The following is a 12,642-nucleotide window of genomic DNA, read 5'->3' on the forward strand; positions in this document are numbered from 1 at the left end:
GAGAGTCGGAGAAATCATTGATGAAGACCAGAAATAGCACAGGGCCCAGAACACTACCTTGGGGAACTCCAGCCAGAATAGGAAGGGGAGATGAGAGAAATCCATTCAGGGCCACACGTTGACCACAACCAGAGAGGAACTTGACACAGCAGAAGCAACATGTCCAGAGTAGAATGACCTGGTCTGAATCCAAATTGATGATCGGAGATCAAGCCATTGGAGAAGAGGAAGGATTTGATATCCAAAGCAATGATGGATTCCATAACTTTGCTTATAATTGGGAGCAGGCTGATTGGTCTGTAGTTGCAAGGATCTGTTTTTGCACCTTTGTTGTGTAAAGTGGGAATGTTTGCTGATTTGCAAGACGCTGGCAGGTGACCTTTTTTTTTTTTTTTTTTTTTTTTTAATACAAGATCGAGGCTCGTGAAAGAGCGAACATTAATCACACAGAAAGACAAACCGACACATAAAACATATAACATCAGGAGCGGTAGACAAGATGGGGAGAGAGGGGGAAGGACACGAACACAACATTTAAGAGCAGGGACCGAGAGACATGGAGACATCGAGAGATCTGTGAGAGGGAGAGGGCTTTGGGGGCGGGCATGGGAAGGGGGGGGGGGGGGGTGGGAGAGGTATAAAACATCTGGACACTGCCAGGACTTCCAGTAAAGAAGTTGGAATTTCAAACAAGGTGGATCTGGGGTGAATTAGCGGGGGTAGAAAAGATCAAGGTTTTGGATGGGGGAAGATAAGAGATGGTGGTGAACAGCTGTTTTAAAGACCTGGAGGGACGAGTGGGATTGAAGGGAGTGAGGGAGTTTGTTCCAGAGGCGGGAGAAAAGAGGACTGAAAGAGTGAAGGTGAGCAGACAGCCGAGATTTCGGCAGTTTAACCATCAGAGGGTTGCTGGCAGATCTTGTGCGACCTGCAGGAATATTTGGGGGACAGAGCACAGAGAGAGCTGGGGGAGCAAGGCCGGAGAGGAGTCGGTAGAAGACAGAAAGACCACCTACCTGCCTGCGGTGAGTGAGTGAAAGGCCCTCAGAGATAGCTTCATCGCGGGAGATTCCAATAATTCTGAAAGCTTTGGTTTCAAGAGCGTGAAGCCGAGCTAGGTGTGAGGCAGGAGCACCGGCCCATAGGGGAGAACAGTATTCCATTGAGCTGCGGATGAAAGCCTTGTATGTGGTGAGGAGCTCAGGTGTGCCGAGGAAGGACTTCGCACGACGGAGGATGCCCAGTCGGCGACTGGCTTTGGAGGCCAGCTTGGAAATGTGGTTTTCCCAAGAAAGATCATGGCAGATAGTAAGACCCAAAAGCTTGAGCGACAGAACTTCTCGGAAAGGATTGTTGAGAAAGTAGATGGGAGGGTTGTCCAGTCGATCTTTTCGGAGAGACATAGTAAGAGTGTGAGATTTGTCAGGATTGAAAGACATGTTCCACTTGTTTGACCAGTCTGTGATTTTGTCCAAGTCTTCAGAGAGTGAGGAGGCTGCAGACTGCCGATCTGAGGGAAGAGGAATGGAGCGGCAGCGAGTGGAGTCATCAGCAAAGAGATAGAGAGGATTTTCCAGAGAGTCATTGATAAAGTCATTGATCATTGATAAAGACCAGAAAAAGCACAGGGCCCAGAACACTGCCTTGGGGAACTCCAGCCTGAACAGGAAGGGGAGATGAGAGAAATCCATTCAGGGCCACACGTTGACTACGACCAGAGAGGAAGTCCGCAAGCCATGCATGGAGATTTCCATGGATACCATAGGAGGAGAGTTTGGTGAGCAGAGCTGGGAGCCAGACCGTATCGAAGGCACGTGATATGTCAAGGGAGACAGCTCTGATTTCCTGTTTGGCATTGAGGACCTCCATCCATTGTTGAGACAGCAGAAGCAGCATGTCCAGAGTAGAGTGACCTGGTCTGAAACCAGATTGATGATCAGAGATCAAGCCATTGGAGAAGAGGAAAGATTTCATATCTGAAGCAATGATGGATTCCATGACTTTGCTGATAATTGGGAGCAGGCTGATTGGTCTGTAGTTGCAAGGATCTGTTTTTGCACCTTTTTGTGTAAAGCGGTAATGTTTGCTGATTTCCAGGATGCTGGCAGATGACCTTGAGCAAAAGATAGGGTGAAAAGAACAGAGAGAGGGTGAGATAGAGCGGCAGAGCAGGATTTTAGGACCCGTGGGCTGATGCTGTCTGGTCCAGTTGCAGAATCAGAGTCGAGGTTAGACAAAAACTCCTCCACCTTGTCAGGAGAGAAGGACACAGAGTCCAGGAGCAGTTGGGTTCGACTGGGAAAGGTGGGAACAGAGAGAGATGGGTTTGGGACACAAGATTTTGAGGCAAACACAGAGTTGAGGCATTCGGCTTTGTCACGTGCGATGTCAACTGTGTGGCCATTTGAGGTAAGGGAGGGGATGGAGGGGGAACAAAAACCAGAAACGGATTTGACCAGACGCCACCAGGATTTGGAGGAAGGAGACAGGTTTGAGAGTTCATTCTTGAGTGTGGAGAGATAGTGCTTCCTGGCACTCCTGAGGGTAGACACACACTTGTTCCGAGCTTGGTGGAAGGAACTGAGATTGCCTTCAGTTGGATTAGCCTTCTGTTACGAATTCCGGGTTTAAGGGGGTTACAATTCAGGTCATTTCTTATTAATGTATATTCTATTAAAGGTTGTTGTGATTAAAGGGTCAGGAGCCCTTCTGGGAAAAACGAGACCGGAAACGGGATCGTGAAGAAGAGGAGGAGGAGAAGAAAGGGCGGCCATCTTAAGCTTCGAGAGCTCCGACACGAGCGGAGGCGATCGTTACCTACTTTGGAACGGAGTTGGAAAAGCCCGTCTGGCGAGAGGAGTTACCTGCGCGGGGTGATTGATTGCCGGTTACGTGTCAAGGTGCTGTGTGGTCCTGGAAGGAACCAAGCGCCCGGCGCTGTTCGCCTCGATGCCTACGAGGGCGTGTACGGGTCGCACCTTGGGCCTGGCGCGCGAAAGAGATTGGAGGGAGACGGTTGAGAGTTGAGACTGCAGCTCGAGACCGAGCCGCCGAACGTGAAGGACAAGGGAACCGTGCCTCGGTGAACCAAAGTCCGCGCGTCAGGAGAGCGCCGGATTACTGCGGAACCTGCGAAGTCGGGTATCCTCGCTGAGGTTGTCGAGTATCCTCACTCCCAGCCCCGGATTGGAATCGGACATAGATTCCCCGATCGCTGGATCGACTCGACGTCACCTGGGAGGCGTGCAGAGACATTGGGGGAAAGGACCGTGAGTGTTGCCAACACTGTTGTGGGTTAAGGTGGCACCACCTATACTATAGATAAGGATTGTATGGAAGTGCTGTAAACGCATTGTGATTCCTGTGCGGGATTTGGGAATATATTGGGGATTGTTCGTAACCCTTGGTGTGGACTCGTTATTGATTGACTTATTTTCACCCAAGGACCATACATCTTTCTGCCGGGGCTCCCCTCGAGGTTGACCCCGTAACACTTCCAAGAGGCAAAGGCAAGTTGTTTCAGGGCAACTGCCTCACCACAAGATTCAGTGTACCATGGACGGGAGGAAGGTTAAGACAACTGAAGACGAGATGGGATAAATCTGTGCATGAGAGAGAGCAGTTTGCTTTGGAAGAATTCCCAGGAAGAATTGATGTCAGAGGCAGTGGAGATGGGAGACCAATCCAGACGATTGATGGCTGCTTGAAGACCGTCCCAGTCGGCCTGAGTGAAATGCCAGACTCGTCGACTGAAACTTCTGGCACTGAAATGCCAGACTGAAAGGCCCTCAGGTGGCAAAATGCCACATTGAGCAAAAGAGAGGGTGAAAAGAACACAGAGAGAGAGTGAGATAGAGCGGCAGAGCAGGATTTTAGGACCCGTGGGCTGATGCCGTCTGGTCCAGTTGCAGAATCAGAGTCGAGGTTTGACAAAAACTTATCCACCTTGTCAGGAGAGAAGGACACAGAGTCCAGGAGCAGTTGGGTTCGACTGGGTAAGGTGGGAACAGAGAGAGATGGGTTTGGGACACAAGATTTTGAGGCAAACACAGAGTTGAGGCATTCGGCTTTGTCACGTGCGGTGTCAACTGTGTAGCCATTTGAGGTAAGGGAGGGGATGGAGGGGGAACAAACACCAGAAACGGATTTGACCAGACGCCACCAGGATTTGGAGGAAGGAGACAGGTTTGAGAGTTCATTCTTGAGTGTGGAGAGATCGTGCTTCCTGGCACTCCTGAGGGTAGACACACACTTGTTCCGAGCTTGGTGGAAGGAACTGAGATTGCCTTCAGTTGAATTGGCCTTCCAAGAGGCAAAGGCAAGTTGTTTCAGGGCAACTGCCTCACCACAAGATTCAGTGTACCATGGACGGGAGGAAGGGTAAGACAACTGAAGACGAGATGGGATAAATCTGTGCATGAGAGAGAGCAGTTTGCTTTGGAAGAATTCCCAGGAAGAATTGATGTCAGAGGCAGTAGAGATGGGAGACCAGACCAGCTGATTGATGGCTGCTTGCAGACCGTGCCAGTCAGCCTGAGTGAAATGCCAGACTCGTCGGCGCTGAGGAGGCTCTCTGAGAATGGCCAGAGAGATGTCCACTTTAACAAGCACATGATCAGAAGAACCGATTGGAGCAGAAGAAGAGCAGCAGACATTTTCAGGGAAGTTTGTCATAACCAAGTCCAGAAGAGAAGATACTCCATTGATTGAGATCCGGGTGGGGAAATTGACAGATTGTGTCAGTCCCAATGAGTCACAGAAGTCCTTTGCTGAGGTGCCATGGCTGGTGAGAGAGGAACCCACACCAGGCCAGCTGGCACGATGACAGTTGAAGTCGCCACATACGAGGAAGAGAGAGTTGGGATGAGTGGATAGAAGTTGGTCCATGTTGTCAGACAGGGAGATGTAAATGGAGTCATCACTGTTTGTAGGATAGTGCAGAACACATATGAACAAAAGTTGGGAGCGGAGAGGAAGCCGTAGCCAGAGGTACTCCTGGGGGTGGGGTGGAGAGAGGGCAGTGCAAGGAGAGTGAGGAAGAGAGTTTTTGATAAAGATAGCAACCCCACCACCAGGACGAGGCTCAGGTCTATCATACCGGAGGAGGGAGTAACCAGGAAGAGATATTAAGGAATCAGAGACATATTGAAGGAGGAAAGTTTCTGTTAAGCAGATCACGTCTGGTTTGTCAGAAACAACCTGTATGGAGAGATCAATCAGGTTTGAGCAAAGCCCCGGATGTTTGAGGTCCATACCGTTAATGAGGAGAGAGGGGGAGCATCGGGTGCAGGACAGGGGAGGGGAGGGGTAGGGTCAGATGAAGGATGAGAGGGGGAGGTAGGGAGAGCAGTTGATAGTGTGTCAGAGATTACAGAAGAGTTACAAGAAAGGGAAGGATGAGGAGGACGAAAGGTTTCATGGTGATGTGATGAAGCACAGTGAGGAGGTTGTTTGAGGGGGGGCAGAGGAATGTCTCTGGTTGGGGGAGGTATGAGATAGAAGGGAGACGAAGTGGGGAGGAGGCAGCTTTGAGGAGGAGGGGGGAGCGGGAGAATTGGAGAGGGATGGTAGGGGGGAGGAGATTTGAAGGAGAGGGGCGAGGGACGAGTTTGGAAGGGGAGGAGCAAGGGGGGAGTTTAGAGGGGAGGGGCAAGGGGGGAGTTTAGAAAGTGGATGATTAATGAAAGATGAACATTTATTACAAATTGGGTTTATTGTGATTTTCAAGTTAGCGATACGTTTAAGAACGATGGAGGAGGGGTGGAATAAATGTGAATTTAGAACATGTAGTGAGGGAGAATTATAAGAGATTGAATTTTTTTTTGAAGTGGAATGAGTTGAAGAGAAAATTGAAAAGAGCCTTTTAAATAGGAAGAAAAACAGCGTGTTGTAATATACCACTGAATAAAACACTGCAGGGGAAAGTTTAAACATATTTAAACAGAACCGTGAAGAACAATCTTATATTCACAAAAATAGCAATGGGGAGAGGGCCTAGAGGGACAACCATGAGTCACGTGAAGAGGGCAAAAGGTGGAAGGAAAGTTTAAGCACTTTTAAATTGAACAGTGAAAACGATCTAGGGAATGGGGTGAAAATGGGGGTGAAATGGGGGAGAAACACGTGGTCAAAGAACGAACAAACGAAAAGAACAAAGAAGGAAATGTTTTTTTTTGTTGTTTGTTTTTTTTGAGTTAAGAATTTAAACAAGGAAGTATGGGGTGAAAAGACTGTGGAAAAACTGAGAGAACGAGAGTCGAAGGACCACAATCGACTGCTGAGAGAAAACAAAGCCTCAAGGTAGGAAGCTTAAAGAATTAGGCCACAAATAACGCAGCACAAAATACTCGACTATTTTATACAGGTATGATAGATTAACACCGAGAATCTTCAGAGGGACACACTATAGGTACACACACGTAAGATAAATACAGTTTCGAAAAAAATACATTGTGAACCATTACTTAACTTCGAGCGTGCGTGAAGATCGTGGACAGCTTCGAAAAACCGTGACTTCCCCCGCAAGATCTCGCGAGATCTCCGAACACATTACTGCATTATTATACCCTATTGAACACATTACTGCGTTATTATACCCTATTGAACACATTACTGCGTTATTATACCCTATTGAACACATTACTGCGTTATTATACCCTATTGAACACATTACTGCGTTATTATACCCCATTGAACACATTACTGCATTATTATACCCTATTGAACACATTACTGCGTTATTATACCCTATTGAACACATTACTGTGTTATTATGCCCCATTGAACACATTACTGCGTTATTATACCCTATTGAACACATTACTGCGTTATTATACCCTATTAAACGCAAACATTGAACTCATTATGCTCACTCATCATGTACGATGGGAAATCAAAATGTGTTTCTCTTTTTAAAGACTGGCATTGAACAGATACCATCTGATTTTCCTAAAACTGCAGACTAATTTGAGCTATGGCTTCAACTACAACAGATGACATCAGAGTACACCAATGATGCCTCACACAGGACGCCCCAAAACACAGAACAGCCCTCATTTTACACAAAATGCACATTGTAGTTATGGACTTCTGATGTTCATTTTGGCCATATGTTGTTCAAGGTACATATTCATCACAACAGTGGCAGTAAATCTATAATACAGGGACATCATTATAACAGGGACTGCAAACAAATAATGTGCTTCAGTTACATGATCATTTCATAACTGCAAGGCAACACATCATCACATTAACAGTGTGTAACAGATACTCTTAGCAGTCTTCAGCCTTCAAATGAAATAATTGCATCCAGTTTTTAGAAAACATCACAATTTTTCAAAGCATATATTACAATATATGTTGCAAAACAAAATTGCAAATGTATCGATTCCAACAAACTTCCATCCTTATGCATCTCTTGTCCCATGCTTTTCCAGATTCAACTTCTCTTTTTCTCGATTGACTCACCTCCTTTCCCTTCCTGTCACTTCCTGTCACTTCCTTATATTGTTTATATCATCTTGAATCACCTTGAAGTACCACATGCCGAGCTTCAGGATCCTTTTGGCATGAAGAAGACAGCGTATGTGTTTGGGTGAAGAAAGATATTCGCATCCTGTTATAAAGCCATACGTTTTTGTACTGATTTGGCAGTTGCTGCACTGTCTGGCAGTTTATTCAAAACTCATCCACCACTCTGCGACTGTAGAAGTATTTCCTAATATCCAGACGAGCATGTTGCTTCTTGAGTGAATGACCCCTTGTACCCGCATATTCTGCTCTTTTAAAGAATAATGCTTCGTACACAGTCTATCTGGTGGAAGATGTGGGAAGTTTGGAGTAGATCTTCGCATTGTCTTTTGTTTCCAATGTTGTCAGGTTCAATCTTTTCAGTCTGGCTTCATGTGGTAGTTCTCTGATAATTGGGATGAGCTTGTACTTTTTCAGTACTCTTTTATCCTTCTCTAGATGGGCAATCCAAACTTCCTTACAATAGTCAAGGGGTAGATGAATAAGGGACCAATACAGATGCACAAAAACGCTTTGGTCTGCCTGAAAAGTTACTCGATTATCATACCAAGGACTCTAATGGTTGTCTTGGTTGCTGAAGAACATTGAGAGGAAGTTTTAAAATATGTTAATTAATAATCCCAGGATATTTGCCTCTTCAGTCTCCTTGACCTGCGAATTGGACATTAAAGATCCCACGGTGTCTTCCGCGAAGAATAGGTAAGCTATCGCTGGCACCCGAGCCAAATTCCAAATTCCTGCTCGAACCTACACGGGGCACTGCATAAATGGCACAGCTGCATTCTCAGTGATGATGCAACCAGTAGTCACAGGATGCACAGGAAATAAATGAACGAATATAGATCAAGAAGCACAATGGCTCGAGCACCAATCTTTGTACTACAGAGTTCAGAACATCTGCCCACTTTGATTTGGCACAGTGAATGATTAATCTCTCTCTGACCTGATATCCATGACTTGATCCACTGTAGATATTTGCCATCTACTCAGTCTGTGCAATTTCGGCAATGAGATTTGTGAGCCTTGTGGAACTGTGTCAAAAGTTTTGGCCATGTCCATGTGCACCACATCAACTGGGATACCTTCACCGATTTGTTGAGTAAGATTTTCTACATGTTTCAAGAGATTTCTGGTGCACGATTTCCCTTTTGTAAAGCCATGCTGTGTCTTACAGATGAGCTTTTGTTTGTCAAGGTAATCTTTCATTTGATCTCGAATGGTGACTGAAATCAATCTGATCAGCCTGTAATTCTGTTTTTTGATCTTGCTTCCTTTTTCAAAGACGGCGTTGTCATGAGATAATCGCCAGTCCTCTGGTACAACACCATATTTCACCAATTTCTGGTATGTGCAGTGCCCTCAGAAAGTATTCACACCCCTTGACTTTCACATTTTGGTGTGTTACAGACTGAATTAAAAATGGATTAAATGAGTTTTTTTTGTCACCGATCTACACATAATTGTTTTACATAATTACATAATTACAAAGTTTTACATAATTGTTTTACATAATTGCAATGTCATTTAAAACTTAATCTTTTGGCCCATTGAAGATGACCCTTTAGTTGCGGGACTGTCTCTTCCCTTGGTATATACTCTTGTGAAAACGGTGTTTCAGGCCTCAGCTGATTGTTGACCACAAGGAATAGTTTCACTGCTGTTGTTCTTTAATGGGCCTATTTTCAAGTTTTTGCTTTGAACAGACATGAGAAGCAGCTTTTTGTGGTCTTCCTGTTCTCTACAATCTTTCTTTCAAAATGCCTTTTTGCAGCTCACACTTCATGCTTGAATGTAAAAAATTTTTTTTACAATTAAACACTGGAAGTCAGAAATCAATGGCCACTTATACCATGAAAATGATACAAAAGTAGTTGGGGCAGAATCGGACTCCAGGAGAGCATGAGCAGTCATTAACAGTTGCACGAGTACTCCCACAGGAGTAGTTTTGTGGTTGCCATTGGTTAATACGAGCTTATCCACCTGTTGATGGCATTTACTCCATTAAAAATTATACTACCTTTTTCAGGCTATCTGAATTGCCATGAATCGGTCCAACCAGTTCATGAGTGTTTTTTTTAGGAGACACCATATCCTTATTGAATGGTTTTAGCTCCATCGGTATTGTGGTCTGGACATAGTACAGTGCGGACCTCATCTTGAGCACCACCTCAAAAGGGTACTGGTTCAGTTTGCCATTTTGGTGGCTGCAAAATGTGGAGTGCCTGATGATGAAAGCCAGCCGTGGCCGCTGCTGCCGAAAAACGTTCCCACAACTCCAATTCCCACGTCACTGACATGATCCATATTATCCATTTCGCTCCAATGAAGCGAACAGTAAGAAGATACTTTCCATTATGTTTAGGATAAATTTACAATGCTTTTCCATCTCGCATACAGTCACGTGAAAAAGTAAGTACACCCCATGTAAAGTTTTGACTTTTTCAACATATTTCAACATACAGCTATTTGATCTTCATTTCAACAATATTGATAGATAAAGGTGATATAATATCACAAATATCATGAAACATTTACATTTTGTAGTCCATTGTATAATTAAAATAAACATAAATGCAAATTTCGCATGTGGAAAAAGTAAGTACACCCCTACATTTATCACTACTTCAAATACCTAAAATTAGAATCAGGTGCACCAGCTCAGGTGCAAATGATTAGAACATCGTTAGAGAGGATCTTGGAGGAACCTGTCTTATTTAAACCTCAGACATTTAGTTAGGTTTGCTCTTTGTTGTTGAAGTGTGCGGCGTCACCATGCCGAGATTAAAAGAGCTCTTTTCAGAAAGAAGGTTATTGATGCCTACGAGTCTGGGAGGGGATTTAAAAAGATCTCCAAACAATTTGAAATCAATCATTCGACTGTCTGGAAGATCATCTGCAAGTGGAGAAGATTCCAAACAACTACCAACTTGTTCAGGCCAGGCCGCCACAGCAAGTTCAGCCCGAGAGCAGACCGCAAGATGCTGAAAGAAGTCTCTAAGAACCCCAGAATGTCATCACGGGACCTACAGGTAGCTCTTGCCACTGTTGATGTCAAAGTGCACGAGTCTACCATTAGAAAGAGGCTGCACAAATTTGATCTACATGGGAGGTGTGCCAGGAGGAAACCTTTGCTGTCCAGAAAGAACATCAGGGCAAGACTAAAGTTTGCCAATGAACACCTAGGCAAAGACCAGGACTTCTGGAACAATGGGCTCTGGACCGATGAGTCAAAGGTAGAGCTATTTGGCCACAGTACCAGAAGACATGTTTGGCAAAAACCAAAGACAGCATTTGACCACAAGAACCTGATACCAACTGTAAAGCATGGTGGTGGAAATATTATGGTTTGGGGCAGCTTTGCTGCATCAGGGCCTGGGCAGCTCACAATCATAGAATCCACTATGAATTCTTCATTGTACCAGAGGGTGCTTGAGGATAATGTGAGGCCATCTGTCGGAAAGTTGAAGCTCAACCGAAGGTGGACCTTGCAACATGACAATGACCCTAAACATACCAGTAAATCCACCAAGGAATGGCTGAAAAGAAAGAAATGGAGGGTTCTGGAATGGCCAAGTCAAAGTCCGGATCTAAATCCCATCGAGATGTTGTAGGGGGATTTGAAACGAGCTGTGTATGCAAGAAACCCCTCAAACATCACGCAGCTGAAAGAATTCTGCATAGAGGAGTGGGCAAAAATTTCTCCCAGTTGATGTCAGAGACTGGTAGATGGTTATAAGAAACGCCTACTTGAGGTTGTTTCTGCCAAAGGGGGAAATACCACCTATTAGAGCCAAAGGTGGACTTACTTTTTCCACATGCGAAATTTGCATTTATGTTTATTTAAATTATACAATGGACTACAAAATGTAAATGTTTCATGATATTTGTGATATTATATCACCTTTATCTATCAATATTGTTGAAATGAAGATCAAATAGCTGAATGTTGAAATATGTTGAAAAAGTCAAAACTTTACATGGGGTGTACTTACTTTTTCATGTGAATGTATGTAAAATGTAGAGGACCCATGATATGACTATCATATGTATAAGATGGAAGTCTTGTAAGTAGATACAGTTCAGTAAATGCATTTATCAAGCAGCTTCTCCATTATATTTATGTAAAGAAGTACAGGAAGTTTGGTTTGGGGAAGAAAGATACAACTCCTTACCTTTTCTGAATTTGGTTTGATACAGCGAACAAAGAAGGGATTGGAGAGACTCAAAGTGGCCATAAGGGAATGCAGCGAGTCCTACAAAGAAGGACACGTTGTTATACAAAAATCAGAATAGCAAGTGGAATCATTTCCATAAAATGGTTGCAGTACAGAAAAGTAATCCCATGTGTTTCACTTCCTACAATGCACACAATATAAGCCTAAACCCTAAAATGAGTGAATATTTTGGAATGACGTGTGAAAATGAAATTTACCATTCACATTTTGATAACAAAAGCAGATCACAAGGTAACTCGATGACACTGAAATGCAATAAAACCTGCGATAAAGTGATTTGGATTGTTTATCTTTTCCTATTGCATCTACTTTTGGCATGTCTGATATCACTATTTCACTGCTGTACAATATGCACTATATAACCCTAAATTATGCATGATACAAAACAATTTTAGGAACAACAACAACACAACAACATGCATTTTAAGGCCATTTTCCCTGCTAGAGCGGGGGTTAGCCTTGCGGTCCCCATGACAATCTTCTCCATTTTGCCCTATTTTCTGCATCTCTCCTTGTTAATCCCCTTGCCCGCATTTCTTCTTCCACCATCTTTAGCCAAGTCTTTCTCGGTCTTCCCCGTCCTCTACTTCCTTCTACATCAATTTCCATCACTCTTCTCAACCAGTCACTTTCAGCCTTCCTCAACACATGACCAAACCATCTCAGCCTGTTCCTCTTCACAGCATCAATCACAGGCAATATTCCCATCATCTTTCGCAATTCATCATTTGTCTTCCTCTCTCTCAACGATACTCCGCACATCCATCGAACCATTCGCATTTCCACCCTTTCCAGCCTTCGTTGCTGCTCTACGTTCATTACCCATGTCTCGCTCCCATAAATCATAACACTTCTCACACATGCAGCATACACCTTT

General features: G+C 44.4%; 1 protein-coding gene across 1 annotated transcript in view; it reads right to left on the bottom strand.

The window, feature by feature from the left end:
• Window positions 1–12,642, bottom strand: part of LOC137431601 (unconventional myosin-X) — a 330,046-nt gene that overhangs the window by 119,616 nt on the left and 197,788 nt on the right. The window contains exon 19 of the mRNA XM_068123112.2: window positions 11,703–11,783. Within this exon, the coding sequence (XP_067979213.2) occupies window positions 11,703–11,783 (81 nt within the window). The remainder of the gene's footprint in view (window positions 1–11,702; window positions 11,784–12,642) is intronic.

This window comes from Myxine glutinosa, chromosome 7 (genome assembly GCF_964187855.1).
Source record: "Myxine glutinosa chromosome 7, kmMyxGlut1.1, whole genome shotgun sequence".
In the NCBI taxonomy this organism is placed as follows: Eukaryota; Metazoa; Chordata; class Myxini; order Myxiniformes; family Myxinidae; genus Myxine; species Myxine glutinosa.